The 26,456-nt window shown below is 48.9% G+C and overlaps 1 protein-coding gene across 1 annotated transcript in view; it reads right to left on the reverse strand.

Moving 5' to 3' along the window:
* Nucleotides 1-26,456, reverse strand: part of RUVBL1 (RuvB like AAA ATPase 1) — a 110,689-nt gene that overhangs the window by 75,150 nt on the left and 9,083 nt on the right. Inside the window, exons 2-3 of the mRNA XM_078661740.1 lie at nt 18,522-18,608; nt 15,944-16,076 (exon numbers count right to left, since the gene is read on the reverse strand). Of these exons, the coding sequence (XP_078517866.1) occupies nt 15,944-16,076; nt 18,522-18,608 (220 nt within the window). The remainder of the gene's footprint in view (nt 1-15,943; nt 16,077-18,521; nt 18,609-26,456) is intronic.

Consider the following 26,456-nt stretch of genomic DNA (forward strand, 5'->3'; position numbering starts at 1 on the left):
TAATCCAGGAAGAGGATACCAGGTTTGTGGTTTTGTCATGCTCGCGTCTTCCTGATTCAATGATCTGCAAGCATTGCTAGATGAAGCACAAGGAACCGCAGGAGAAACTGAATGAAGATTAACATTAGTCCTGAGACCACAGCGAACAATATTCCTGATAAGAAGATCCAATCCAAGATGCAGATTTAGAAAAATCAAGAAACTATCCTTGCTCGCTGCACCAAACGCACACCACGGACACACAAACATTCTCAAAGATACACATCTATTCACTAACAGTTCATGAAAATTTAAATGTGAAAGTAAAATCTTAAGAAACTTCAATTCAAAAAGGCAACATATATAAATGTAAAATGAGAAACGTCATACACAAGCTTTCAACAGATATTTTTAAACTGAGCACTAACTGCACAGCTATGCACATCACTATCAACAAGCTCACAATAGCACTTCCTAACAGGATAAGCCACACACTAACAATCAGAACACCCTATACAGCACTCCTAACATTCCCACAGCTAATATGACCCGGATACGCCTGCAGTTGACTGCTGCAGCACCAAACAGCACTTGCACACCAGGAAATGCCAGGCAAGGAACAAGGCTATTGACCTAGCAGAGGTTTAAGCAATCGGCAAAGCATACCTCAAGGGCTCAGTGAATAGGACATGGCACCCTGACCAAGGACAGGAGCAGAAACCTATACCCGACACATTACGAACTGGTCTGTAGTGGCGGCCTCTGGATCAGGTGGACTGCTTAAAGCCATCCCAAGTGGCCGATAGTGCTACGTACAAATATCAACAACATATACGCAGTGGTAGATTATCAGAGAGCTGCACCAAACTGGCATTGAAGGGTAGGCAATGTGCCAATGCCCCCTCCATCCATAGGTCTGCACATGGTCACTCCACCCTCTAAGCTGTCCTACTGGGAGACCATCAACTGGGTCAAAATGGAGGGTGTGTGGCAGGGTTGGAGAAGAGGGATGGGAGAAGTTCTATCAACAGGACTCCCCTCAATAGGGACAGAAGCCACGGAAGCAAAGAGACGGAGGCAGTCCTGCTGTCTGTCCCCTCTCACGAACAAAGGGATATTTGCTGTGGCAAAAATAATAATGTTCTATTTTTTTCTTTTTTTTGCGATAGATGTTTTAGGATTGAAGATTATGTACTTGCAATCTAAAATACAGTAAGTAGATACTACTGAGATGCGTCTTTGTTTTTGAGGTCGATACTAGGACAAACCAGCCTCTCTAGTGCCTATTTATAAGGCCGTTCTCTAGGAAGGCTCTTTTATCCGCTGCTTTGTAACGGCCTATTGCCTTCCTTTTATTCTCGTGTTTCATTTATATTATATTAACAGACATAGTAAAGGACGCCCCTGGCAGCTGTTCTACAGATACTTAACGGGCCCACAACAAAGTGGACACCGTGATCCATTTACACAGATACACCGAAAGGTTAGAGGAAAAAGACCTAATGATTACAACCAGTTACGTGTTTGATACGCTGCACAACCTGTCAATTAGCCCGTGTGGACTTTATTTTAATTTAGAAGTGGTCTACTGGCCAGCGTGATAGCGATTTGCACAAGATCAAACTGAGACAGGTGGGGAGCCAGAAAAAAAACGCAGTGTTAGAAACGGGACCCTGGCCGGCCAAGACTCGCGTCGAGGTCAGTCAGGGATCATCATTTCTAAGGTCAGGGCTAGGGAGTCACACACCAAGATAACCCCCGCTCACCCTCTAGGTAACGTGGCGCGAGCAGCAAGGCTAATCTCAGAGGCGATGTGTAAAGCGTTTGCGCGCGCACCCCAGCGACAACAACCAAAGGCCCACCACAAAGGAAACTCCACACAAGGTTATATCAAAAATAGCCTTTGTATTATAATAATAAAAACACATTAGATAACACACACACTTTACAATGTGCCAACAGGCACGGGCAAGATTTACAAGGGATTATGTACAGGACAGGGCCACCTGGACCACTGTCAGGGGTATGCACTTGTTAGAAATAATACTTGTAGGTATAACACTTTAGCACATAAACATACAATGACTGTAACACAGAAATAGTAAATGTAGCATACAACCAGTAACTACTGGTAAAGAGAAAATACCTCCTACGCCACCCTAGTCTCTGTAGGGAAATCACGCAGGGAGCTAGGACCTATGGAAGGAAAACCTATCACCTACTACGCCACCCTAGTCTCTGTAGGGAAATCACGCAGGGAGCTAGGACCTTATCATCAGGACCTATGGAAGGAAAACCTATCACCTCCTACGCCACCCTAGTCTCTGTAGGGAAATCACGCAGGGGGAAGGAAACCTAAAATAATCACCTAGGCAAGTAACATTTAGCAAAGGCAATCAAACATCAACATTCCTCTAAGCAGGTTACTTTTAGCAAAGGGGAATAAAAGAACAAGGCATTACCTAAGCAGGTCACTTTTAGCAAAGGTAATAATAAACAAGAATTGCACATGTAACATTAAAACACATTCAGAGGTGCAGGTTAGAACTTTTGCGCAAGAATCATATAGCAAAGAAATCACAATGCGCAGGGTGCATGTAGCACAACACTCAAAATGTCCCTCAGGCCAACTGGCCTCGAAAGGTGCGGAATGCCCTGAGTCTCAGTGTCAGGGAGGTCTGCGCAGGCAGCACAGAACACAAAAGCCTAAACGTAGCAACTGTCCACTAAGTGCTGGACAGTTGTGAATAGCAGGTAGGCAACGTTGGAGCCAGGTGGGCTCAAGAACACAGGTGGGGAGACACAGCGTGGGAGCCTCGGGGCTGCAACCAACTAACTGCCTGTGTCCCCCTAGAGCCTCTCAGGGCTCGCTAAGCAAAGTAGGCAATGTAGAGCTTCTGCGCTCTAAAACAATTAAAATGCCCCCAGAGCCTCGGGGCTCCAAGCACCAAAAATGCGGCCACGTGGGAGTCCCTCACGGGGGACTCAGGAATCAATAATGCCCCCGGAGCCTCTCTGGGCTTGAAGAATAAATGCCCCCTGAAGCCCTCGGGCTTCACGCTTGCAAGGAGCCTCTCGGCTCCCACGAAGAAAGGCAACACACGTTGGAGCGGCCCTCTGCCAATCGGGGCCGCTCAAAGAACAAAGGACCCTGTCCCCGCACTCACCGGTACCTCGCTGGTGCTGCGGGGGCAGGAACACTGCAGGCTCTCCTCCTCCCTCGTCCCGGGGCTCTCCCTCCGATCGGGAGCCTCGGGCAGGACACGCCGGCGGCTTCTCTGCTGCGGGGGCGGGACTTCCGGTCGGCCTCGAGGGGGCCGCGCAGTGATTGGCCGGTCGGCCAGATACTTCCGGGTCGCCGCGGGCAGCGCGGCGGCTCGCTGTAGACAGGCAGGCGGGCTCTCAGTACCCGAGGAGTGGGCTCCCTCGTGGTAATTATAAAATCCAGGTACGGGGCAATGCCGGGTGGCACCGGCCTTCAAATTAAAACATAAAGCGAGGTAGGCACTCGCGATGCGCCGCAAATCGGCCAAATCAGGCGGGCAGATGCCGGGTGGGCACCGGCTGGACACAAAGCGCTCCCAAGCGCTTAGGGGCTAAAGAAAGCGCTCCTAGCGCTAGAAATATAAGCAAAGCGCTATTGAGCGCTGGGGCACCAGGAAAGCGCTCCTAGCGCTATAAATCAAATAAGAGCGCCTCCAGGCACTCTAAGCAAAAAGCAAAAGCTCCAGCAGGGACTGGAGGCAGGCAGGGGGGCAAGGCAGGGCCAGAGCCAGCACACTGGGTCTCCAGGCAGGGAGACAAGCCAAGTGGCGGTCCTCCTGGCCCCAGCAGCAGCAACAGCCCCCTCTGGCAAGGATCCAAAAGTAGAACAATTTCTGTGGGGACACAGCCCCATATTTATACAGAGAAATCCTTTGTTAGGAGGTGCAGGGTGGGGGGAAACCAGTTGCAGCTGGCTTGGGAGTACCCTTGATGGCCCAGCCACCCCTTTCATTCACTGGGGAGGCTTGGGTCATTAGACAAACCACAGGGGGGCGGAGCCAGCATTGTGTGGGGAAAAACCCAGCCCATCCAGGACACAGATCTACTCCTCCCACACATCACTCATGCTGATCTCACACTCACCACCGGGCAGACCCATCCAGACTTCCTGGAGCCTGGCATGCCAGCCAGCTCCAGCCAATCACGCTCCACTATCCTCACTGCACACATACATCAATGTCCAGAAGTAGCACTTCCCTTCTAGACACATACAAGCCGCACATACCATTGCGCAGCATTCATTCTCACGAGTTCATACATACTAAACTCGAGCCTGCACTCCCCACACATCAGGAACTACCAGGGCACACACATTCCCCATGCATTCCTATGGGAGGGCAGGCCAGCCATACTACACGCACGCACTTTCACTCTGGGACACAGGGAAAAAGTGCGCCAAGACCCAAAAATCACTACACAGGGTCATAAATAAAGGCAAAAAAAGATTAGGGGTGAACCTGCCCTAAGGCCCAAGTCTAACACAACCCCCTTCCAGCCAAAACGCAGGGCAGACCGATCACCACCGTGATGGGCTTCCCTGCTTGGGGCGATAAAACAAGGACGCGGGCCCATAACTGCAGGGACACCCTCCTGTTTTACGCCACGGTGAACCCCTGGGGTTCCTTCTAAAACTACTGTAGGGACTAACTGGGGTACCCCACTGGCACTCTCCAGCTGCCCTCGGCCAGGACCAGGCCCTAGGCCATTCAGGTACCACTGGATCCTGCCTACTCACAAAGTGGGGGGTAGTAACCCCTGGCACATAATAGCCATGCTCCACTCTTCCTGTCCGCAAGACAGGGCTAGACTTCCACTGGTTCTCCAGCCTAGGGTCTACAACCTTAGGTGGACCAGGAGTCTCAGGGAAGGCTCTCCTCCCCTTACCTCTTCTCCTAGGGTTCCTCCTCCTCCTGCGAGGGGTCCCCTCTAAACAACATTCTCCCAACCTAGGGTTTAACCCCTCAGGTGGTAACGGGGTCAGAGGTGGGCTCTCCCACCCTCTGCACCCCCTTCCAGAGTCCTGCTCCCTCCCAACCGGGGCGGTACTTCTGGAGAAAGAACTGGTCAGGACACTGATTACAGTAGTCCCACCCTTCAGGTCAGGCGGATCCTGAACCTGGCCATCCAACCTCTGGTCTAAAACCTTCGGTGGAACCAATGCCTGGCACTCCAGGACTTCTGGGGATTCACACACCATCCCCAAATCACTCCTTTCACTGGACTTCTGTACTCTCCCTCCTGGAGCGGTACTGCCAGCTTCTAGGACCATAGAAGCTCCGCTTACAGATGCTCCAGGTTCTCTACACACTAGGAGATCTCCCTCAAGTGAACTAACAGGCAAGTCTAGGTTCCTTTCCTGGTGTTCCCTAAAGAAACCATCCAGGCTCTGTGACAGGGCTTCGGGCATCTGGGGACTCTCGGTCACACACTCACTCCCGCTCCACTGAGACAGGCAGTCAGCCCCTACACCCTTCTCACTAACCAAGGACCTAGCTGGGCTACTCTCACCCTCCTCCACCACACTGGGCTGGAAGACACCTGACCCACTATTGTTGGAATCACTCACTAGTGACTCAAAAGAACCTCTCGCACTGTCCCAACGGTCTGCTTCCGCTGCAAGCTCACATGCAATAAACGATCCAAACTTCAACAGGTGCTGGCGCAACCCGGGCGAACAATAACTGAGCAGGTGCTCTGTGACAACCATGCTAAATAAACTGCCAGACTTGTCGTTCACGTGAGCCTCTTCCCAATCAAACAGTGCTCCACAACATTCGTCCTCAAAGTCTTCCCAAGACTGATGAGGCTGTTTCCTAAGTCTCCTGAACTTCAACCCAAACTCTTCTGCGGGGGAAGCAGGCAACATACTCGGGGAACTGGGAGTGGGACTGTCTACACTTATATTTAAAAAGCTGCCACCACTGGACTCCACCCTCCCTGGGGGATCCAGACAATTACAATGATGCGCAGGGAAGAGTCTATCCTCTAGGGCTGCTCTCTCACGGATGATGGCCCTTCTCTCCACCTCTATCCTCTCCTGCGCTAAGAGTCTCTCGATCTCTAGCTGCGCCATAGCCTGGGCATGCTCTAACATGAGCTGTTCCATCGCTAACTGATGCTCCCTCTCTTCCTTCCTATCTAACCAATCCTCTGGGGACAGGACAAGGGATGTGGCGCTGGTACTGACACTGGACTCAGCAAGGGACTCCCTCTCTATGGGGTCCTCACTATTTGCTGACATCCATCCACTGTCATCATCACACAACTCACATTCTTCAGGGCTCTCCACAGACTCACCATCCTCATGACGTGCGGCCCGGGCCCTCTCTCTCTCACTGTACTCAAGATCCCACTGACCCTTTTGCCATTGGATCAGGCTGTCCCTAAGCTGGGACTGAGTATCCAACACACTCACCTCCATGCCTCCCTCTTCACAGAATCTGACCAGCTCTGACCTACTGTACCTAAAAAGACAACAGAGATCAAAAACAGGCTCCATTTTGGCGGACGTTCTCAAGAAGAGTTTGACACAGGGAACCTGGGGGTCTGAGCTAAACAGGAGTATACAATCAACAAAATTCAGCAAGATTCCTATCTCAGAACTTGCACTCTACTGTCCAGCGTAACACACACTCATTCACACACAACCCTCCCCTCGGACTGGTAAGGCAGTTTCTACCACCCCTGATTTTCTCAACCTGACCACTAGCGACACAGGTACCAAACTCTGGGAGCAGGGCGGGGAACAAGGTACTGGACAAAATACAAATGACACCTTTCAGGAGAAGCAAAACTGAACTTCCCTAAAAAACAATAATCCCAAAATGTGGTTATCTAAAATTGCAGAGTTTTGAAGTGTGGCCTGTCGCCACTGTGGTACAACGCAAACACAAGTCCAATCCGCACCGCTAGCCACCAATGTTAGAAACGGGACCCTGGCCGGCCAAGACTCGCGTCGAGGTCAGTCAGGGATCATCATTTCTAAGGTCAGGGCTAGGGAGTCACACACCAAGATAACCCCCGCTCACCCTCTAGGTAACGTGGCGCGAGCAGCAAGGCTAATCTCAGAGGCGATGTGTAAAGCGTTTGCGCGCGCACCCCAGCGACAACAACCAAAGGCCCACCACAAAGGAAACTCCACACAAGGTTATATCAAAAATAGCCTTTGTATTATAATAATAAAAACACATTAGATAACACACACACTTTACAATGTGCCAACAGGCACGGGCAAGATTTACAAGGGATTATGTACAGGACAGGGCCACCTGGACCACTGTCAGGGGTATGCACTTGTTAGAAATAATACTTGTAGGTATAACACTTTAGCACATAAACATACAATGACTGTAACACAGAAATAGTAAATGTAGCATACAACCAGTAACTACTGGTAAAGAGAAAATACCTCCTACGCCACCCTAGTCTCTGTAGGGAAATCACGCAGGGAGCTAGGACCTATGGAAGGAAAACCTATCACCTACTACGCCACCCTAGTCTCTGTAGGGAAATCACGCAGGGAGCTAGGACCTTATCATCAGGACCTATGGAAGGAAAACCTATCACCTCCTACGCCACCCTAGTCTCTGTAGGGAAATCACGCAGGGGGAAGGAAACCTAAAATAATCACCTAGGCAAGTAACATTTAGCAAAGGCAATCAAACATCAACATTCCTCTAAGCAGGTTACTTTTAGCAAAGGGGAATAAAAGAACAAGGCATTACCTAAGCAGGTCACTTTTAGCAAAGGTAATAATAAACAAGAATTGCACATGTAACATTAAAACACATTCAGAGGTGCAGGTTAGAACTTTTGCGCAAGAATCATATAGCAAAGAAATCACAATGCGCAGGGTGCATGTAGCACAACACTCAAAATGTCCCTCAGGCCAACTGGCCTCGAAAGGGGCGGAATGCCCTGAGTCTCAGTGTCAGGGAGGTCTGCGCAGGCAGCACAGAACACAAAAGCCTAAACGTAGCAACTGTCCACTAAGTGCTGGACAGTTGTGAATAGCAGGTAGGCAACGTTGGAGCCAGGTGGGCTCAAGAACACAGGTGGGGAGACACAGCGTGGGAGCCTCGGGGCTGCAACCAACTAACTGCCTGTGTCCCCCTAGAGCCTCTCAGGGCTCGCTAAGCAAAGTAGGCAATGTAGAGCTTCTGCGCTCTAAAACAATTAAAATGCCCCCAGAGCCTCGGGGCTCGTAAATATAGGAGTAGGGCGGGAGCCTCTCGGGCTCTAAATAAACCAATTGCCCCCAGGAGCCTCGGGGCTCCAAGCACCAAAAATGCGGCCACGTGGGAGTCCCTCACGGGGGACTCAGGAATCAATAATGCCCCCGGAGCCTCTCTGGGCTTGAAGAATAAATGCCCCCTGAAGCCCTCGGGCTTCACGCTTGCAAGGAGCCTCTCGGCTCCCACGAAGAAAGGCAACACACGTTGGAGCGGCCCTCTGCCAATCGGGGCCGCTCAAAGAACAAAGGACCCTGTCCCCGCACTCACCGGTACCTCGCTGGTGCTGCGGGGGCAGGAACACTGCAGGCTCTCCTCCTCCCTCGTCCCGGGGCTCTCCCTCCGATCGGGAGCCTCGGGCAGGACACGCCGGCGGCTTCTCTGCTGCGGGGGCGGGACTTCCGGTCGGCCTCGAGGGGGCCGCGCAGTGATTGGCCGGTCGGCCAGATACTTCCGGGTCGCCGCGGGCAGCGCGGCGGCTCGCTGTAGACAGGCAGGCGGGCTCTCAGTACCCGAGGAGTGGGCTCCCTCGTGGTAATTATAAAATCCAGGTACGGGGCAATGCCGGGTGGCACCGGCCTTCAAATTAAAACATAAAGCGAGGTAGGCACTCGCGATGCGCCGCAAATCGGCCAAATCAGGCGGGCAGATGCCGGGTGGGCACCGGCTGGACACAAAGCGCTCCCAAGCGCTTAGGGGCTAAAGAAAGCGCTCCTAGCGCTAGAAATATAAGCAAAGCGCTATTGAGCGCTGGGGCACCAGGAAAGCGCTCCTAGCGCTATAAATCAAATAAGAGCGCCTCCAGGCACTCTAAGCAAAAAGCAAAAGCTCCAGCAGGGACTGGAGGCAGGCAGGGGGGCAAGGCAGGGCCAGAGCCAGCACACTGGGTCTCCAGGCAGGGAGACAAGCCAAGTGGCGGTCCTCCTGGCCCCAGCAGCAGCAACAGCCCCCTCTGGCAAGGATCCAAAAGTAGAACAATTTCTGTGGGGACACAGCCCCATATTTATACAGAGAAATCCTTTGTTAGGAGGTGCAGGGTGGGGGGAAACCAGTTGCAGCTGGCTTGGGAGTACCCTTGATGGCCCAGCCACCCCTTTCATTCACTGGGGAGGCTTGGGTCATTAGACAAACCACAGGGGGGCGGAGCCAGCATTGTGTGGGGAAAAACCCAGCCCATCCAGGACACAGATCTACTCCTCCCACACATCACTCATGCTGATCTCACACTCACCACCGGGCAGACCCATCCAGACTTCCTGGAGCCTGGCATGCCAGCCAGCTCCAGCCAATCACGCTCCACTATCCTCACTGCACACATACATCAATGTCCAGAAGTAGCACTTCCCTTCTAGACACATACAAGCCGCACATACCATTGCGCAGCATTCATTCTCACGAGTTCATACATACTAAACTCGAGCCTGCACTCCCCACACATCAGGAACTACCAGGGCACACACATTCCCCATGCATTCCTATGGGAGGGCAGGCCAGCCATACTACACGCACGCACTTTCACTCTGGGACACAGGGAAAAAGTGCGCCAAGACCCAAAAATCACTACACAGGGTCATAAATAAAGGCAAAAAAAGATTAGGGGTGAACCTGCCCTAAGGCCCAAGTCTAACACGCAGGTTTGACAGATTTAAAGCTGAGAAGTAATAGATTAAATAAACATCACTTTCTGCCTTTAAAATTACCACAGGGACTCTTCGAACAGTAATTTCTAGCCCCCAGAGCAGTCAGTGCACAACACAACTAAAACATTTTCAGCGGTCTGCAAGCCGGGGGTGTACGTACTAAGTACCGCTCTGGGGAGTAGGTGGCCCAGCACGGAGGCGGTGAAGGTGGAGCTTCGAGCCTGAGAGAGAGGTTCGCATAGGCGCAGAGCAGCTTACCCCCAAGCTCACCCCATGGTAGCTTGGCAGTGCAGTCAGGCTTATCCCAGAGGCAATGTGTAAAGCATTTGCGCAACACACTCACACAACAGCAACACACTAGGCACCCCACACAAGGTTATAACAAAAATAGCCTTTGTATTACTCATAAAACACATTAGAATGCAATCACATATATACATTGTGCCACCTGGAACTAGATATGACTTTACAGGGATTATATACATTACAGGGCCAATCGGGCCACTGTGGTCACCTTTCGAAATCACTAGCAGTGAAATAAAAACAACCAGTAATTACTGGCAATAGTACACTTAGCATATACACATTAGGCAGAAAAGATAATCAGTAATGCATCATTTCATAACACGTTATGCGCCTCCTCGACATACACTGCACCAATAGGTGATCCTTACACCATCTTATCACATCAGCCCCACCTTTAACAAAGGGGCGACCGTCAGGCCAGCTGGCCTTGACCTTGAGGGCCCGTCTTAGGCTTCCCCGCAATGCCCTCTGTCCCAAAAGGCAGGGCTCTACTATCATGAAGCCTTCAAACTGGACACTGGGCTGCCGATGCTGCTGAATATTGGCCCCAACAGGCTATGCTAAAAATGGGGGCGAGGGTGCAACTCACCAGGTCTCTCCATAGACACCAAATGCCCCAGATGTCGCAGCTGCCCGCAATCTGGCGGTGCAGCTGTGAAAACAAGCAGGCACCAACATTGTGCCTTGTAGGCCACACTCCTCTTCGTAGGGCCAATCAGGCGGATTCTGGAGCTCCCAGTGGCTCCCGCCGTAGACCTCTCCTCGCGGGTAAAACTGAGAAACAGGAAGGATGCAGGAGGAGGGAGCCCCTGAGGCTAAGGTCCTCCCTCGGTGTCCGGTGAGCCTGCGAGGCTCAGTCTTGGCTCCACGCGGGGCTCTCCTCAGCACTACGCTAGCCCCTCCTTGAACCAGGCACAGGGTTGCCAGACTTCCGCTCCAGCGGCACTTCCTCCAGCTGCCCCCAACCAGGCCACAATCGCCTGACTTCCTCTCTGGGGTCCTGGAAGCCCACAAACGCGGGGTAGGCTTCCGTCAGACTTCGAGGATTTGCGGCGTCTCTCCCGCTGCAGGGGGGCCCCTCCCACCATCAGGCGCAGACTTTGCCTCACTTCCGGCAGGCCGTCCCACAACCAGGCAACAAGGAGGAATCCCCACGCCCGGATTCCTTCTGAGGGGGGGGGGATTCAGCAATGCAGCGGGCTTAGCTGGACAGTGCTTTCAAGCGCAAAACCCCTGAGGCACTCCTCACACCTCGGGGCAGGGTGGGGCTGTCTATACCAAGACTTGACGCTGTGCAGACGCACAACGTAGAAGAAGTACTACATATAGGACATAACAAACCTCCTGGGATGGATGGACTCCCAGTGGAGTTTTACTCCAAGTACAGAATGACTCTTGATCGGAAACTACTCCGGTTGCATCAACAGGCCAGAGATGCGGGCGTTTTACCGGAGCCCATGCATGATGCAATGATAGTGGTCCTGCCAAAACCAGGAAGTGACGCAATAGAGGTGGGCTCGCACAGACAGCTGTCCCTCCTCAACACCAGTTACAAAATCCTTGGTAAGGTCATCACAAATAGGTTGCTGTTGTGGTTTCCTCAGCCTGGTCCATCACAATCAGAAGAGCTTCATCCCAGGGAGGAATACATTCTTAAACCTAGGACACTGATTTCAACTCATGGAAGAAAATCCACTAGAGCCCCACCACACACAGCCCCATCTCTAGACAGTGAGAAAGCTCTTAAGACACTAGGATGGCCCTACTTAATGGAAGCGTTGAAAAGAATGGGGCTAGGCAAGGAAATATTGCTCTGGATTGACCAGCTCTATGCAACCCCAGTGGCTTGGGTTTGCACTGGCAGGGAGATCTCTTTCTGCGTTCTGAGTGCACAGGGGCACCAGGCAGGGTTGCCCACTTTCACCAGTGGGCTAAAGAACGGTGATGGATTAAACCCAGATCTGTTGACTGGGTGTGAGTGTTTGATTGGTTCAGATGCTCCGTCCATCACCACCCCCTTTTGTACCACTTTCACCAATCATTTTTGCCTTGGCTATAAACCCCCTCGTGTGCCTCGTCTGCCTGCAGGGACGCAATGGAGGATCCCAAGTGGCAACGCTTGGGAAGAAATCTCACTTTTTGCTGATGAGGCAATGGTATAACTCAGAAATGTGATTAGGGACCGCCCTTGGATGATGGAGGCACTAGAAGCCTTCGGAAGAGCCTCTGGTCTGAGACTTAATTGGGCAAAATCCTACTTGTTCCCCATGCATAAACTCACAAATGCAGTGGGAGGTATGGCCCCCGCTTGACCCTGGAATGGCACCTAAAACTTTATGATACTTGGGGGTAAATATCTGCATCTTCAATGACTAACTTTTACAGGGAGATCTGGGGCAGTGCTGGCTGGCATGTGTGGCTCATTGGCGTTCTGGGGTTCCCTACCATTATCACCTATGGGCAGAGTGGCAATAGTTAAAATGTTGGTATTACCCAGGTTACTCTGTCACTTCCAGGCCCTCCCAGTCTACCTACCCAAATGCTTCTTTAGGACCTGCACTCTGTGTTCTCAGATGTGATTTGGGGACCGGCCAGAAGCGAGTAGCGCTTAGTAAGCTATACACCCTTCCAGAGCAAGGAGGTTTGGGAGCACCAAATTAAGAAATCTACTACGCAGCGTCTCGATTGCATTGGCTGATAAGCTGGCTTGGACTTTCCCCAACCATGGGGACTGTGCTATAATAGACTAGCTAATGGATCCCAATGGGCTGCACTGCTGGCACATGTATATCCAGCTCAAACGTCACCCTCTAGTCATTTTCGCAGAGTCTACCATTGTGAGCACTTACGTCCTTCCGCAGATGGACTGACCACCACAACATCAGACCATGGAGGGAGGCTGGCTTCACCACGATGAGCGACCTCTATGTACATAAAACCCTGCTGACCATCCAGGAACTCACAGAACCGTATTACATTGAGGAGTGCCAGTTCTTGTCCTACAACACTCCAGAGACTGTGACAGGTATACTATGGGGGCCAGAATGAACGGAACCCGAACCCATTCCACCCTTGCAGACCTGACTAACCCATGGTAGTGACCGACGGGCGATCTTGGTGCTGTATAGAGCGCTACCTGATACTGACACCATGCTCTTCCCTACTATCAAGAGCAAATGGGTAAATTTAGAGAATCAGGAGCTCACATACCGACAGTGACCCGCCACTTTAGAAGTGTGTAAAGTGTCCATGAGCCCCCGTTTGAAGAATACCCAATTTAACTACTATCATCAGACTTATCTTACCCCTTGTCACACAGCAGTCTGTCCTTAGAATATTCTATAGAGCACTTCTTTCATCAATAAGAACTTGGAACTGGAACAAAATAGTATGGTTGAGAGGCTACTTTGACACATTTTACAGACAGAGGATGTGAATCCTTGGTCTACAGTCTCTGAAAAGGTTTGGGTTGCTTCTCCTTCAAATGTAATTTCTAGCTGCTCCTCAGACACAGCCTTTGTACAAGCTGCTTGGTACCTTGAGTGAGAGCAATTATGCAGATTCCTAGCAGGAATATTCAAAACAAGGGGAGAGGGCAAAACAAGGGTCTCTACACCAGTTTGTCATCAGCCTTCCTGTAGCAGTAACAAAGGGCAAACCACACAGAAACATCTAGACCTTGAAAACAAATGGCTGCCCCACCCCTTACTATTGATCAGGTGACAGTGCTCAGGAAGAACTAATCAGTAGCCCTTTGCTACCAAACACCTCACAGCATTTCCAAAGGTAGCCTTGTCTCCAGCTCCTTTATTTCAGTGTCTAGATCCCCACCCCCAGCCACATGAATGCAGGCAGTATACTTCTACTATGTGGGGAAGCTACATAAATCCCCAGTCTTGTGTCAAGCCTAAACCCAGTGGCACTGCTCATAATATTAAGATTCTCCCACACACAGTGCTATACATGCAGGACACACATTGCACACATAGGCACTCAACATGCACATGGAATGTCAGCACAGGAGTCTGAAGTTCATATAACGCAGAGCATAGCCGGGGAAAGGCCTACGGCTGCTGCACAAATACTAGCTTAGCTCGACCCCCATTTCATAAGCAGTTGGGCACTCAAGGCAGGGGCAGGAGTACACACCGGTTCACCATGCAGGGTCCATTCCAATCCCAGTAAGGGGGTGGTGGGGAGGTGAGACCTGGACAACGGAGGCCAGTAGTGGCAACAGCAACAAGTCTGGTCACTGACAATAACAAGCCCCTCTCTCTCCTTGGTTTGTCCAGTGCTTGTATAACTGATGTTTTCACACGTGCAGAGTAATGAATGCACAGGAGGAGGAAGGTTTACTTTGAGAGAAAAAAAACCCAGAAGGCTTCCTAAGAGGAAAAGTGAGGGAGGACACTGCAGAGCAACATGATGAAACCAATAGTCTCTATTACAGACAGATCCCTTTCCTACCAGCAAACAGAAGGAACCAGAACAAACTTAGGGTCCTTTCCTAGAGGTCAGCATCAAAAAGGATGTTTCCTTTGAATCTTCCCTCTCTTACACAATAGACGGCCAACAGCTGGCATTTCTCAGAATACAGAAGCCATGCCAGGGTATAATGGCGCAAACTTCGATGGTCCTGATAAAGTGTCACTCAAAGTATCACACGTAACGTCATCAAATATCACAAACACAATGAAAACACAGAAATTACACACAAAAGGAATAGAAAAACATGGCAGCTATATCTACAAGTGCCTCAGCATGAAAGGACCTCCAAACCAGTGACAAATCAGTGGCCTTCACCCTTTCTGCAGTATGCAAAACATAATACATGGTGTAATATCTGGATAAACGATAGTATCTATTTTCTTTATAATCGACGACTAGAGACGCACCCTGTCGCCGATTATAAATAAAAGACATCAGATCTGGACTATTATTAGTTATCACAGTGGAGTTCTGACGTCTCAATGCCTGCTGACAGCCAACAGGAAATGTGAAAGGCAGGTCAGGTTACGGAGCATACTTTGAAGGAGCTGTCTAAAGCCACAAAAACACAACATTGCTTTTCTTTCTTCTGCTCTAGTTTAATAACTTACAATGACACGCAGAGAGAATATGTTTATCTTTGACCCCATGGTTAGAGAACAGCTAGAATCTTTCTTGGACGTTTCTACACATTCTGAGCAACTGCAGCTTCAAAAAAAGACATATATATTGAACTGTTTCTAAAACATGTGTTAATATGAGAGAGCTATGCACCAAGGTTTTAAGTGATTTGTGGTAAAGGTGGCAGTGTAACCATGTATTATATGTGATAAAGTACACCCTGGTGTGCATGAGAAGGATATTGCAAGCCACCTCGGAGTTAAGAATTTGGTCTAGTCTTGCTACTCTAAGTGATTTTGGAATTCCTTGCAATATCCTTATAATGTACGGCAGGGATACTTTTTTCCTTATATTCATTTTAACACTTGTATTGCAAGTTTATTGGCAGCACTTTGCTTGTGAGTCCATATTAATAATTATCACTGTAAAGTCTTAAATTAAAGTATGACCAACTGAGCTTATCTTGCTAGGAATAGAACTTATAAAGCTCATTCATGAAGATCAAAATTAATGCATTAACCAGCTGCAGTAAACAATCGGCCTGTAAGGAGGAATCAAGACTTCCAACTCTCACAAAGTTTCAGAGCCAAAGCTTGCACACAAAGTCTTAATCTACCCAGGTATGTAACTCACCAATAGCACGTCTGAAATTTTCCATCAAGACTTCAGTTTTCTTGATCTCTGTGGAATAGACTTCACTGCCAACCATAGGACAGAAAGGGACTTTACTGCCCAGTTCCTGGGCAATCGCAAGAGCCAATGCAGTCTGTTGATGACAATGAGAAAGGAAAATAGTTTTACACAAATTAGTAATTTTGATTACACCACCTTGTAAAAAGATCCCACTACACCTGCACTGCTAGAGTAAGGATGTATATACGTTAGATTGAAAATAAGTTAGACTCTTCAATGAAAGCATTTTAGTCATAAAGGGGAGGGGGGCTTGATAAAGCACTGTATATGTCCCATGTTTTAAAATGTGCATTACAGGAGAGCAAAACCAATCATTTCACACTAATAGTAACTAGGGGCAACAGCAGATAATGGAGCAATGGATGAGGTATTGCTACTAGCAAAGGCAAAACATTTACTCTCATGACCTGCAAGAGACCCTGTGAAATTATAGATGCATTGTCAGCAACCTCCATAAAGCTGGTATAGCTTCACTGTTTTTTTTGTTCTGAAAAGAGTAAGCTTAGTTGTCGATAGAAAGTGTTGTTGGCACTACAGGACAGTTAGTGAGCCACAAAAGTCATTTATTTGCCATTGAGAGGGTGGGTTGTGGTACAGTGCATTCAACATTTTACAGTGTTTAAATGGATAGAGGTTTGATTGAGTGCAGTTTGGCAATGACTGGGTGGCAAACTAATGTTGTAGAGTGCTGAAGAAGTGTGCAGTGAGATAAGTCATAACTATGCTATTGACAGATGAGCTCAAACTGCATACATCTCACTCACAGACAGCTGCCTTCCATCCTTCTTCCAATCCAAATCAACTGAGGACTTCACGGTATGCCTAGACAAAGCCCCGAGAAATATCCGGAAATGTTTGATGGTATTCAAACATATTTTGAGTACATTCTTAATCAAGTGCCCTAGCCACAGAAACCTTTTGCAATTTCTTTCAACCTTTCTTCTATACCGAAGTCGAAAAAATCACCAGTATCAGCAGCAGCTTACCACAGGTCTCACAACCTCCCACAAAATCTAAGGGGAAAAAAACAGTCGCCCCTGAATCCTAACTCTATTCTTTATCACAACAGCAGCCACAGACATCCTCACAACTGCGTCTAAGATGGCCCCCCTCATCTTGCCACTTGAAGTACTGCTCATGAAGGTGATGAAAATAACCAAGTCAAAATGACATTACCTTTAATTCTTACAGTGGTTAAAAAAAAACATTATTTTGACCATTCCATTCAGTCCAACTCAAATACAGTCCTTATAGCCAAGGTATTGAAGCATTTAGTCACCTAACAACTAACCGTAGGCTGAAACTACATAATGTATGAGATTCGGTGGTGGCAATACCGGCGGGCTGTGAACTCAGAAGTACCGAGACTGGTTAAGCGCTGGGATCAAGGGCTTTGTTGATCTCCTCATGAATTGCTATGGTTCAACCGGGACAGCAGCTTGACTTTCAAATTCTCCTGTAGGTTTTGCTTGGCCAAGAGGGTGAGCCAGAGAAGTGTGCCATATGATGCAGTGATGCTGGCTTGTGTCATCAAGGACAGCCTTCCGGTTGTGCATTCTCACACTTACCAGATCATAGGATTGCAGTCAGTGTTTGTGTGTTAACAGCTGACTGATTTGCAGATTCCCACAATTTGTCAGCTGCATTTTCCCACTTTTTATCTACCCGGCTCCCTTACGCTTAATATAATGGATTAAATCAAAAACCCATTGCAAGAATAAATTCTGTAGGCCAACATACTTGGTGATAAAAAGAGGTTATAAGGAATCAGCACAGTTCCTCTGAAGAGTATGAGAGGAGCAGGGGCAATCTCTTAAACTGCAGTACATGCTGATCCAACACAAACAAGCACGAGCATAGAAGCAGTTATGAGAGCAGGTGACAGGGCATTGAGCATGGCTACATATGTTTTCAAGATGCGTCTCAGTTGGACAAACTAAGTTCCAAAAAGTTTGCTCTGGAAAAGAGGCAAAAGGAGCTAGATGGCCGAATGCCTTCCGACAGTGCACCAGAGACTGCTCTAAAACTGCACTACAGTTTTAGGTTTGTACCCAACTCTCCTGCCGGGTAAAATGAATTAAGAATTAAATGAGGGGTTAAACAGACCCTTCTACAAAGCGCTTGCTGTATACATTATACATTGTTCCATTTACAAACGTTGCCCCAGTGACTCTAGCTAGGAAGAGCTCTGTTGGATCTCAAGAAAACTCAGTCCTGGCGGTATTAAATTAAGAATGGAATGGTGGGTTTTAAAAGCAGAAGACATTTACCAAATGTTCTGAAAATAAAGTATTCTCTGACAAGTGACAACCACAGGGAGTAGAATATGGAAAGACACCCTCTTGAGTTCCACAGATTTACAATGTGTTATGAATAGTTCAAATAGCTATTCATGCAATTATCCACTTGGATGTTCCGGCTAGAATGAGGAGCATGACCAATGAGGCTTTGTTGAGGTTATACAAAAGGATAAATATATATTTTATTTGAATTAAACAACTGAAAGAGGAATATGTACCTTGCCGGTGCCAGGAGGTCCTGCCAAAAGCACAGCTCTGCCCGCCATTTTCTTGCTTCTTATCAGCTCCACAATAACGCCACATGCCTGGAAGTGAAACCATGAGTACATTATAAGCAAAACACACTAAGTTTACAGAGGTGAGTCTTTTATACTGGTCTTAATATAGGAAAGGAGACCACGATTTAAAACCCTTTGAAATTCTATTAGAGGTTTAGTAGCATTCATATAAATATGAAAAGCATGTTCTACTCAGGGCTTCTAGAAATGTGCAATTCTGCAGCTTCTACATTTTTCACACAATGATGGATTCACCGTATTTGCCACATAATCCATTATCAGCTGCATAATTTGCACATTTTAACATAAAAAATTGTTTCTATCTCGAATGGATCAAAAGTTACTAAAATGCGGTGACACGTGTTGCTGCGCAGCAAAAGGCACTTCGCAAACGTTGAGTGTTCACCTTTCAGTTGCATATTGCTGTATTTGGGTGTTAAACTATTACTAAGGTGAAACCCTCGTCTGGGAAATCTTTAAATGTGTAAAAATAAAATAATGAACTGATCCTATCATAAAATGTGGTGCATTATGTCACATAATTTGCATTTTCCTGCCGCATCAACTGTAGCCACATAATTTGGTCCTCCCCTGCTGCATGATTCCAGTGGCCAGGGTTGTACTATGTTGCTTTAAATCACAGCCTCCGAGAAGATCAGCTAACTTCAAATGCTGGCCCTCATACCAAGACAAAGAATAAAAAAGCAAAAATCGGAAGATTTAAAAAAAAAAAATGTTGATTCTGCCCTACATAGGATAGTCTCAAGTCGCAGCTTAAAAATGTAAGCAGAGGCTTACACGTTGGAGTCAAGTTCTTTTTAATCCATATGGAGAGCCATGCATCCATCACTGCCAGCAAGATCTTCACACGTTACCTTATGCACACAGACCAGTGGCAAATCTATCTTGCTATATCCAGTAAATGTCAGGATGGATGGGGGGGTGGGGGGGGAGCAAATGGGAGAAAGCAGAAAGATGCAGACAGAAAAAAGATGACATTTTGAGTGTAAAGATACACAGTGATTGGGGTGGGAATTAAACTGTGTGGCTGGTTGAGGCAATGAGTCAGCTAAAGTGGGTGGTGGCAAATGCCTCTTTGCTCCCGCCAAGATGCTTTCTGGATTTTTTCTTAGCCAAAACCAAAAATCCAAACATGATACAGCTTATTGTTTGTGTACCAAACTATCTCTTTGGCCTCAGAGAGGTACCAAGACACTGTTTGAAAATTCAAACAGCACCAGTGTTCTCGCTGAGGTACCGACATATGGCTCCTTCCAATCATGGAGAGCGCATTGCAAGAAGAAGGAGCTGTGTCAGGACCCAGCATGGAGTTAGATTCTACTTGCATTTAGCAGAAGAAAAAATCCACACAGCTAGGGCAAACATGGGAATGGAAGTGAATAGAATAGGACCAATCCTAGTACCTCAACTTCCTAGTTTATTTCTTCTATTGTGGGAGTGAATGTTTGTGCTGCGCTACTCATCCTGCACTCCCCACCTCCAGAAAATCTAGACCATGGGGTGGGTGTACTGGGGGGGTTTGGGAAGGTGCATCTAGGAAGCAGACATAATCAGTGACGAATGCCCTTAGCCCCTTTCTTATCCCAGTCTATCTACTTTATCCTGGCTAAGAAATTCCTCCTAATTCTTCCAAATAAATGGGATGTCGCACACATATTAATAAGGTGGCTTGAAGTTAACACCAGCTACTTTACTTGGGACAAAGAAAGGCAGCAGGGCTATAGGACAGTTGCACTAATATTTATCCGCATTAGTTCATTAGTTATACCCAGACATTCAACTGTTCGTTATTCTACCGCCAAGAAATCACTACACAAAACTACTTTGCACATACAGGACAGGAGTGTCTATTATCTACACATGTGCTATTTAGAATATCATTAATCTTTTTTTAGAAACTTCACATTTCCATCATTGATGATGCCCAGACATCATAATGAATATAGTCCAAATATATAAATGGTCCAACCCATAATTACGGTAGTGTCCATTAGTAATACACAGGAGCCACGAGATCTTGATGAAAAAATCTTGATTTCTATTCTTTTTGTAGATGTAAACATGAATTCAGCCCAGCCAACGCGTTTCGTCCTAAATGGACTTCATCAGGGTTGTAAGTAAATGCTCAAAACCAGGTGTATTATCTTGTTAGGCTTTGTGTTGTAATTGAGTGGATCCCTGACGCTAGTATCAAAGATGAGTCATCAAATATTCTATGTTCAACTCCAATTAAATTTATTCCAACCCTCCATCTGCCTCACCAGAAGTGAATTCATTATGATCAATTATATTGCTATTCCATGGATCCAAAGCAACAGCTACCATCTACTGGGTTCAGAGTGATAACACATGTGTAGATAATAGGCACTCCTGTCCTGTATGTACTTCACTTCACTTGGGAGTTTGAACATGGCGAGAAGTGACTGTGTACCAGCAAATTTCCTCCCATCACAAACAGGAGATTGCTTCCTATCCAGAGTGCAAAAAAATTATAGAAGCTGTGCCAGGCCGTGGGGCTCAACATTTTTATTTATACACATCATAAAGAGACTGCTAGGTTAAAAAAATAAAAAACTCAAAACCTGCCACTTGACTCTCTCGAAATTAAAAGGTTATTTTGCTACCCTTCAGTGGTTAACAGCCCCTTGTCTTTCAGCACTGAGACCACGCCTGTAGCATTTGCCCTGTAATACAGATTCACTAAACTCAAACTATCTCCTCTACAGTTACAAAAATGGACAGTGAAAAGAATAATTAGGACACATGTCCTAACCCAGTGATCCAACTGTAAAATGTAACCCCTACCTTGTGGGGAGGGAGGGCAATAAGGAAAATAATGATTATGGGCCACGGTGAGACAGAATTGCTCTGCGTGATTTATACAACTGTTCTGCACTGCCTGTTTTGCTTGCTTGGTAACCCTATATTTTCAGTTTGTGTACTGAAAGACTGCAAGTTTACAGGAAGTATTCCACATTTCCCCATTGTCTGTCATCAGGAAAGGTATGCTCGGTTTACAGAGGTATAGCCAAAATGTACCCACATCTGGAGTGAAAATAGCTACTTCAATCCCACACTGCACTTTAAGGTGAGTGGTCACTAGTAATGGTAGTCTAGTCCAATGATACATAACTTTTTACCAGCACACCAGGGAGGAGACTAGCTGCTGGCCCACAATTACAGGTATGTCTAGTCCCCACTAGCTCGCGGGGTTCTCTTGCTGTTCAACAAGCACGGTGCGTGTCAATTAGGATACGGTATGCATGGCTGTAGAGGGGGGAAGCTCATTAATTTGTCTGACCATGTTGTTGTACCAAGTAACCTTTGCTTCTTTGTTGCAAACTGAGCATTATTAACATACAAATGCCAATAAAATTGTAAATAAATAAAATAAAAAGTTGCTGGCTTTTCACTGCAAGCTATCATTAGGTCTTGGCCTAGCGTACACTGCGCAGCAGTGTCGCGCAGCTGAGATTTTATGTTTACAGTGTATGGGGGCTTGAACCCGCCCCTCTTCTCCATTGGCTGGCTTCCTAAACGGAGGCCAGCCATTGGAGGAGAGGGGCATCACTCCGTTCAAGCCCCGTCTTTTTCGGATTCGGGGGTGTATTTTTTGCAGTTTTTAACTCCGTGACGCCATCCGTCACTCAACAGCAAAAACCACGCCCCCGAATGCGAAAATGGCGGCGCTTTTCTGACGCCATTTCTGCCCGACCACCGCCAGAAGAAGTCGAGATGCTGCCGTGTCCTCCGGTGAGTGCTCGCTTTTCCTGCCTATCTACCCTGATTGTGCCCGTGTTCTTGCCTCTGTTCCCTCATTGTGCGTCTGTCCCCTCGTTGTGCTTGCATTCCGGCCCCCCCTCGTTTAACTGCCGCCTGCCAAGCCTACTTCACGCTCTTGGATTTGACTGCCTGTCCCTCGGACAGACCGTCGGGTTGGAAAAGAATGAGGCGCGCGCCTGGAAGGAGTGTGTCTCTGCCCCGGCCCCACCAGCCGCTCAAGTTTCTCCCGAGCTCACAGAACAGCGAACAGTCGCACTCGTACCTGAAAGGAGACTGACTCTCCCCCTGCCCTGCCGTCTCTCAAGAGACCCGGGAGCTCACAGAACATGTTACAGCCAGGCCTGCCGAACACTGAGCGCCGGGGTACATATCCTGACTTGCCTGAAAGGTGGCGCGCCTGGAGAAGAGACTGACTCTCCCGCGGCTCCACCGTCAGTTGAAGGGGCCATCACTCGGCCGCCCAAGCGCCCTCTTTCTGTTCCAAGATGTTAACGTGTCCTTCCATTCAAACCCCATGAGTGCAGGTAGAGGCGCGTCAATGAGTGCAGGTAGAGGCGTTGATGCGGCCCTCCACTCCCACGAGTGCAGGTAGAGTCCCTGAGGACACGGCCCTCCGCGCCCATTCACTCTCTGAAGCAGCTAATTTCATCAAGTGTCACTGGGTTCAATACACCGCTTACTGCAACAATTGCAACATTGTCCTGCGAACAGCTCTACTCATCAAAACACTTCTAGAGTTACAGTCACAATGCTGTGTAGGTCTTGTGAATACAGTCCTGCGTGCACAATGACGTCCCATTCATGGCAGCACGCACAAGAGCAGATTAGTGTGGTAGGCACTGAGGCCTTCAGCTTGCCCATGGAAGCAGGAGCATTTTATCCACCACCACCACCACCACCTCCACCTCCACCTCCACCTCCACCTCGTGCTTGCTGTCCTGCCACCTCGTGCTTGCTGTCCTGCCACCTCGTGCTTGCTGTCCTGCCACCTCGTAGCTTGTGCTTGCTGTCCTGCCCCCTCGTTGCTTGTGCTTGCTGTCCTGCCCCCTCGTTGCTTGTGCTGGCTCTCCTGCCCCCCCTCGTTGATTGTGCTTGCTCTCCTGCCCCCCCTCGTTGCTTGTGCTTGCTCTCCTGCCCCCCCCTCTCGCTGGTTGTGCTTTCTCTCCTGCCCCCCCTCGTTGGTTGTGCTTGCTCTCCTGCCCCCCATCATTGGTTGTGCTTGCTCTCCTGCCCCCCATCATTGGTTGTGCTTGCTCTCCTGCCCCCCTCATTGGTTGTGCTTGCTCTCCTGCCCCCCCCTCGTTGGTTGTGCTTGCTCTCCGGCCCCCCCCCGTTGGCTGTGCTTGCTCTCCGGCCCCCCCCGTTGGCTGTGCTTGCTCTCCTGCCCCCCCCCCTCGTTGGTTGTGCTTGCTGTCCTGCCCCCTCGTTGCTTGTGCTTGCTGTCCTGCCCCCTCGTTGCTTGTGCTTGCAGTCCTGCCCTCTCCCTCGTTGGTTGTGCTTGCTCTCCTGCCCCTCCCCCCTCGTTGCTTGTGCTTGCTCTCCTGCCCCCCCTCGATGGTTGTGCTGGCTCTCCTACTTGCTCTCCTGCCCCACCCCCATTTTGGTTGTGCTTGCTCTCCTGCCCCCCATGTTGGTTGTGCTTGCTCTCCTGCCGCCCCCCCCCCCTTGTTGGTTGTGCTTGCTCTCCTGCCCCTTCACTGGTTGTGCTTGCTCTCCTGCCACCCCCTTGTTGGTTGTGCTTGCTCTCCTGCCCCCCCTCGTTGGTTGTGCTTGCTCTCCTGCCCCCCGTTGGTTGTGCTTGCTCTCCTGCCCCCCGTTGGTTGTGCTTGCTGTCCTGCCCCCTCGTTGCTTGTGCTTGCTCTCCTGCCCCCTCGTTGCTTGTGCTTGCTCTCCTGCCCCCTCGTTGCTTGTGCTTGCTCTCCAGCCCCCCCTCGTTGCTTGTGCTTGCTCTCCAGCCCCCCCTTCGTTGGTTGTGCTTGCTCTCCCGTCCCCCGCCTTCGTTGCTTGTGCTTGCTCTCCTGCCCCCCCTCGTTGATTGAGCTTGCTCTCCTGCCCCCCCATGTTGGTTGTGCTTGCTCTCCCGCCCCCCCCTTGTTGGTTGTGCTTGTTCTCCTGCCCCCCCCTCGTTGGTTGTGCTTGCATTCCTGCCCCCCCCTCTTTGCTTGTGCTTGCTCTCCTGCCCCCCCCCCCTCGCTGGTTGTGCTTGCTCTCGTTGGTTGTGCTTGCTCTCCTGCCCCCCTCCTCGCTGGTTGTGCTTGCTCTCCTGCCCCCCCAATCGCTGGTTGTGCTTGCTCTCCTGCCCCCTCCCTCGTTGGTTGTGCTTGCTCTCCTGCCCCCCCCTGGTTGGTTGTGCTTGCTCTCCTGCCCCCCCTTGTTGGTTGTGCTTGCTCTCCTGCCCCCCCCCACGTTGGTTGTGCTTGCTCTCCTGCCCCCCCTCGTTGGTTGTGCTTGCTCGCTCTCCTGCCCCCCCCACCTCGTTGGTTGTGCTTGCTCTCCTGCCCCCTCGTTGCTTGTGCTTGCTCTCCTGCCCCCTCGTTGGTTGTGCTTGCTCTCCTGCCCCCTCGTTGGTTGTGCTTGCTCTCCTGCCCCCTCGTCCGTTGTGCTTGCTCTCCTGCCCTGCTACTGGCATTGTAAATGACAATGCCATTTATTTATGTTTTAAAAACCAAAACATAAATAAAAATAATGTCATGAGCAATGCCAATAGCTCTAACTTTAAGAATGCCGAGACCATTGCATTGTAAATGCTTGTTTTTCCAAGGTGAACACAATAACCTACAAGTCCCTTAAACAGGTGGAGGGCAGGAGATGGAGATCCCAATTAGTTCAGTTAACTAGTGTAGGTTTCCCCTGAACAGTAAAACACACCCTTTTTTCCCGATTAGCTGTGTTTCTTGTTGTCACCAAGCAACCAGAGCTCTCTGGCATCACCAATGCGACTCCAAACACGTGCTGATCTTGCCCAGATCAAGACCAAATGAAACGTAAGACAAAATAACAAAGCATACTTCCTCCTAACAGGAACATTTTGAGCTTTAAAAAAGACAAAACTTGGTAGGCCCGGGGTTCCTGCCTGTACTTCACCACAATGCTAGCCAGACGTCTGGAAAGAGCAGAAACAGAACATTTAACCTGTGCCTAGGGGCTAACCCTGGATTCCACACAACTTGCTGCAGTGATGAAAGTAGGAAAAAAAGAGCATAGTGGAGTCCAAATTGACTGGAAGTCATGGTCAAGACTTAGCTGGCTGATAAATCTCTAAGGAGAAAACTTCAAGAAATTGAACTGCGGAAGAGCCACGAGCTCTCTGGAGGGTTTGTTACAGCTGGCTGATCAGGCACGTACTAATAACATTAATGGACAGACCACCCACTGCACCTCCTGGTTGCTCCGCTATTTACTGCCTTTGACTCCTATTTTGGCAACTCTATTACCGCTGCCCAGGCGCACCACTCCTTTACATCTGGTTACCTGCTTATTTTTTTTTTTTTACCACTGCATGTATTTATTGTTCTTTCCCTTTTCTATTTGCTCAACCTTTGCATACTACATCTCACCACCTCACAGGCCACCCACACATTGTCCTTCCCTCGCATTAATGTAAGTAGATTTACCAATCTTTTGTCTTTCTGCCCTCTCCGTCATGCTTTTTTGCCCATTTGGTTGCACCCACAAAACCCACCTTCTCTTTGTTCACCTCCTGCTGTGCCCTTTAACCCCTTCCATGCTGCAGTCGGCCGGCCGACGGCACCGCTACCTCACTGGTGCTGCCGTCGGCCAATGGCCGACGCGGCCGCTTTTTCAAACAGCCGCACTGCCGCGGAAGCAGCCAACGGGTTAATAGCTATGTTTGGTTGGCCTCTTGCACCACAATTTATACCCACACTACTCTTGCACCCATCCCTAACTTGGTCACCCTTTGTTAGGTACATTTATATAGGTTTGTCACATTTCCATTCCAAGGATAAGCGCACCTTTTACATTAAAAACACAAGTAGTTAAATTTAGTGGTAGGGTGGACGAAAACTAAATCTATAATTCAAAGTAAAGTCATTGGTGGAAAGAAGAGAC

This window comes from Lissotriton helveticus, chromosome 9, assembly GCF_964261635.1.
Source record: "Lissotriton helveticus chromosome 9, aLisHel1.1, whole genome shotgun sequence".
Classification (NCBI taxonomy): domain Eukaryota; kingdom Metazoa; phylum Chordata; class Amphibia; order Caudata; family Salamandridae; genus Lissotriton; species Lissotriton helveticus.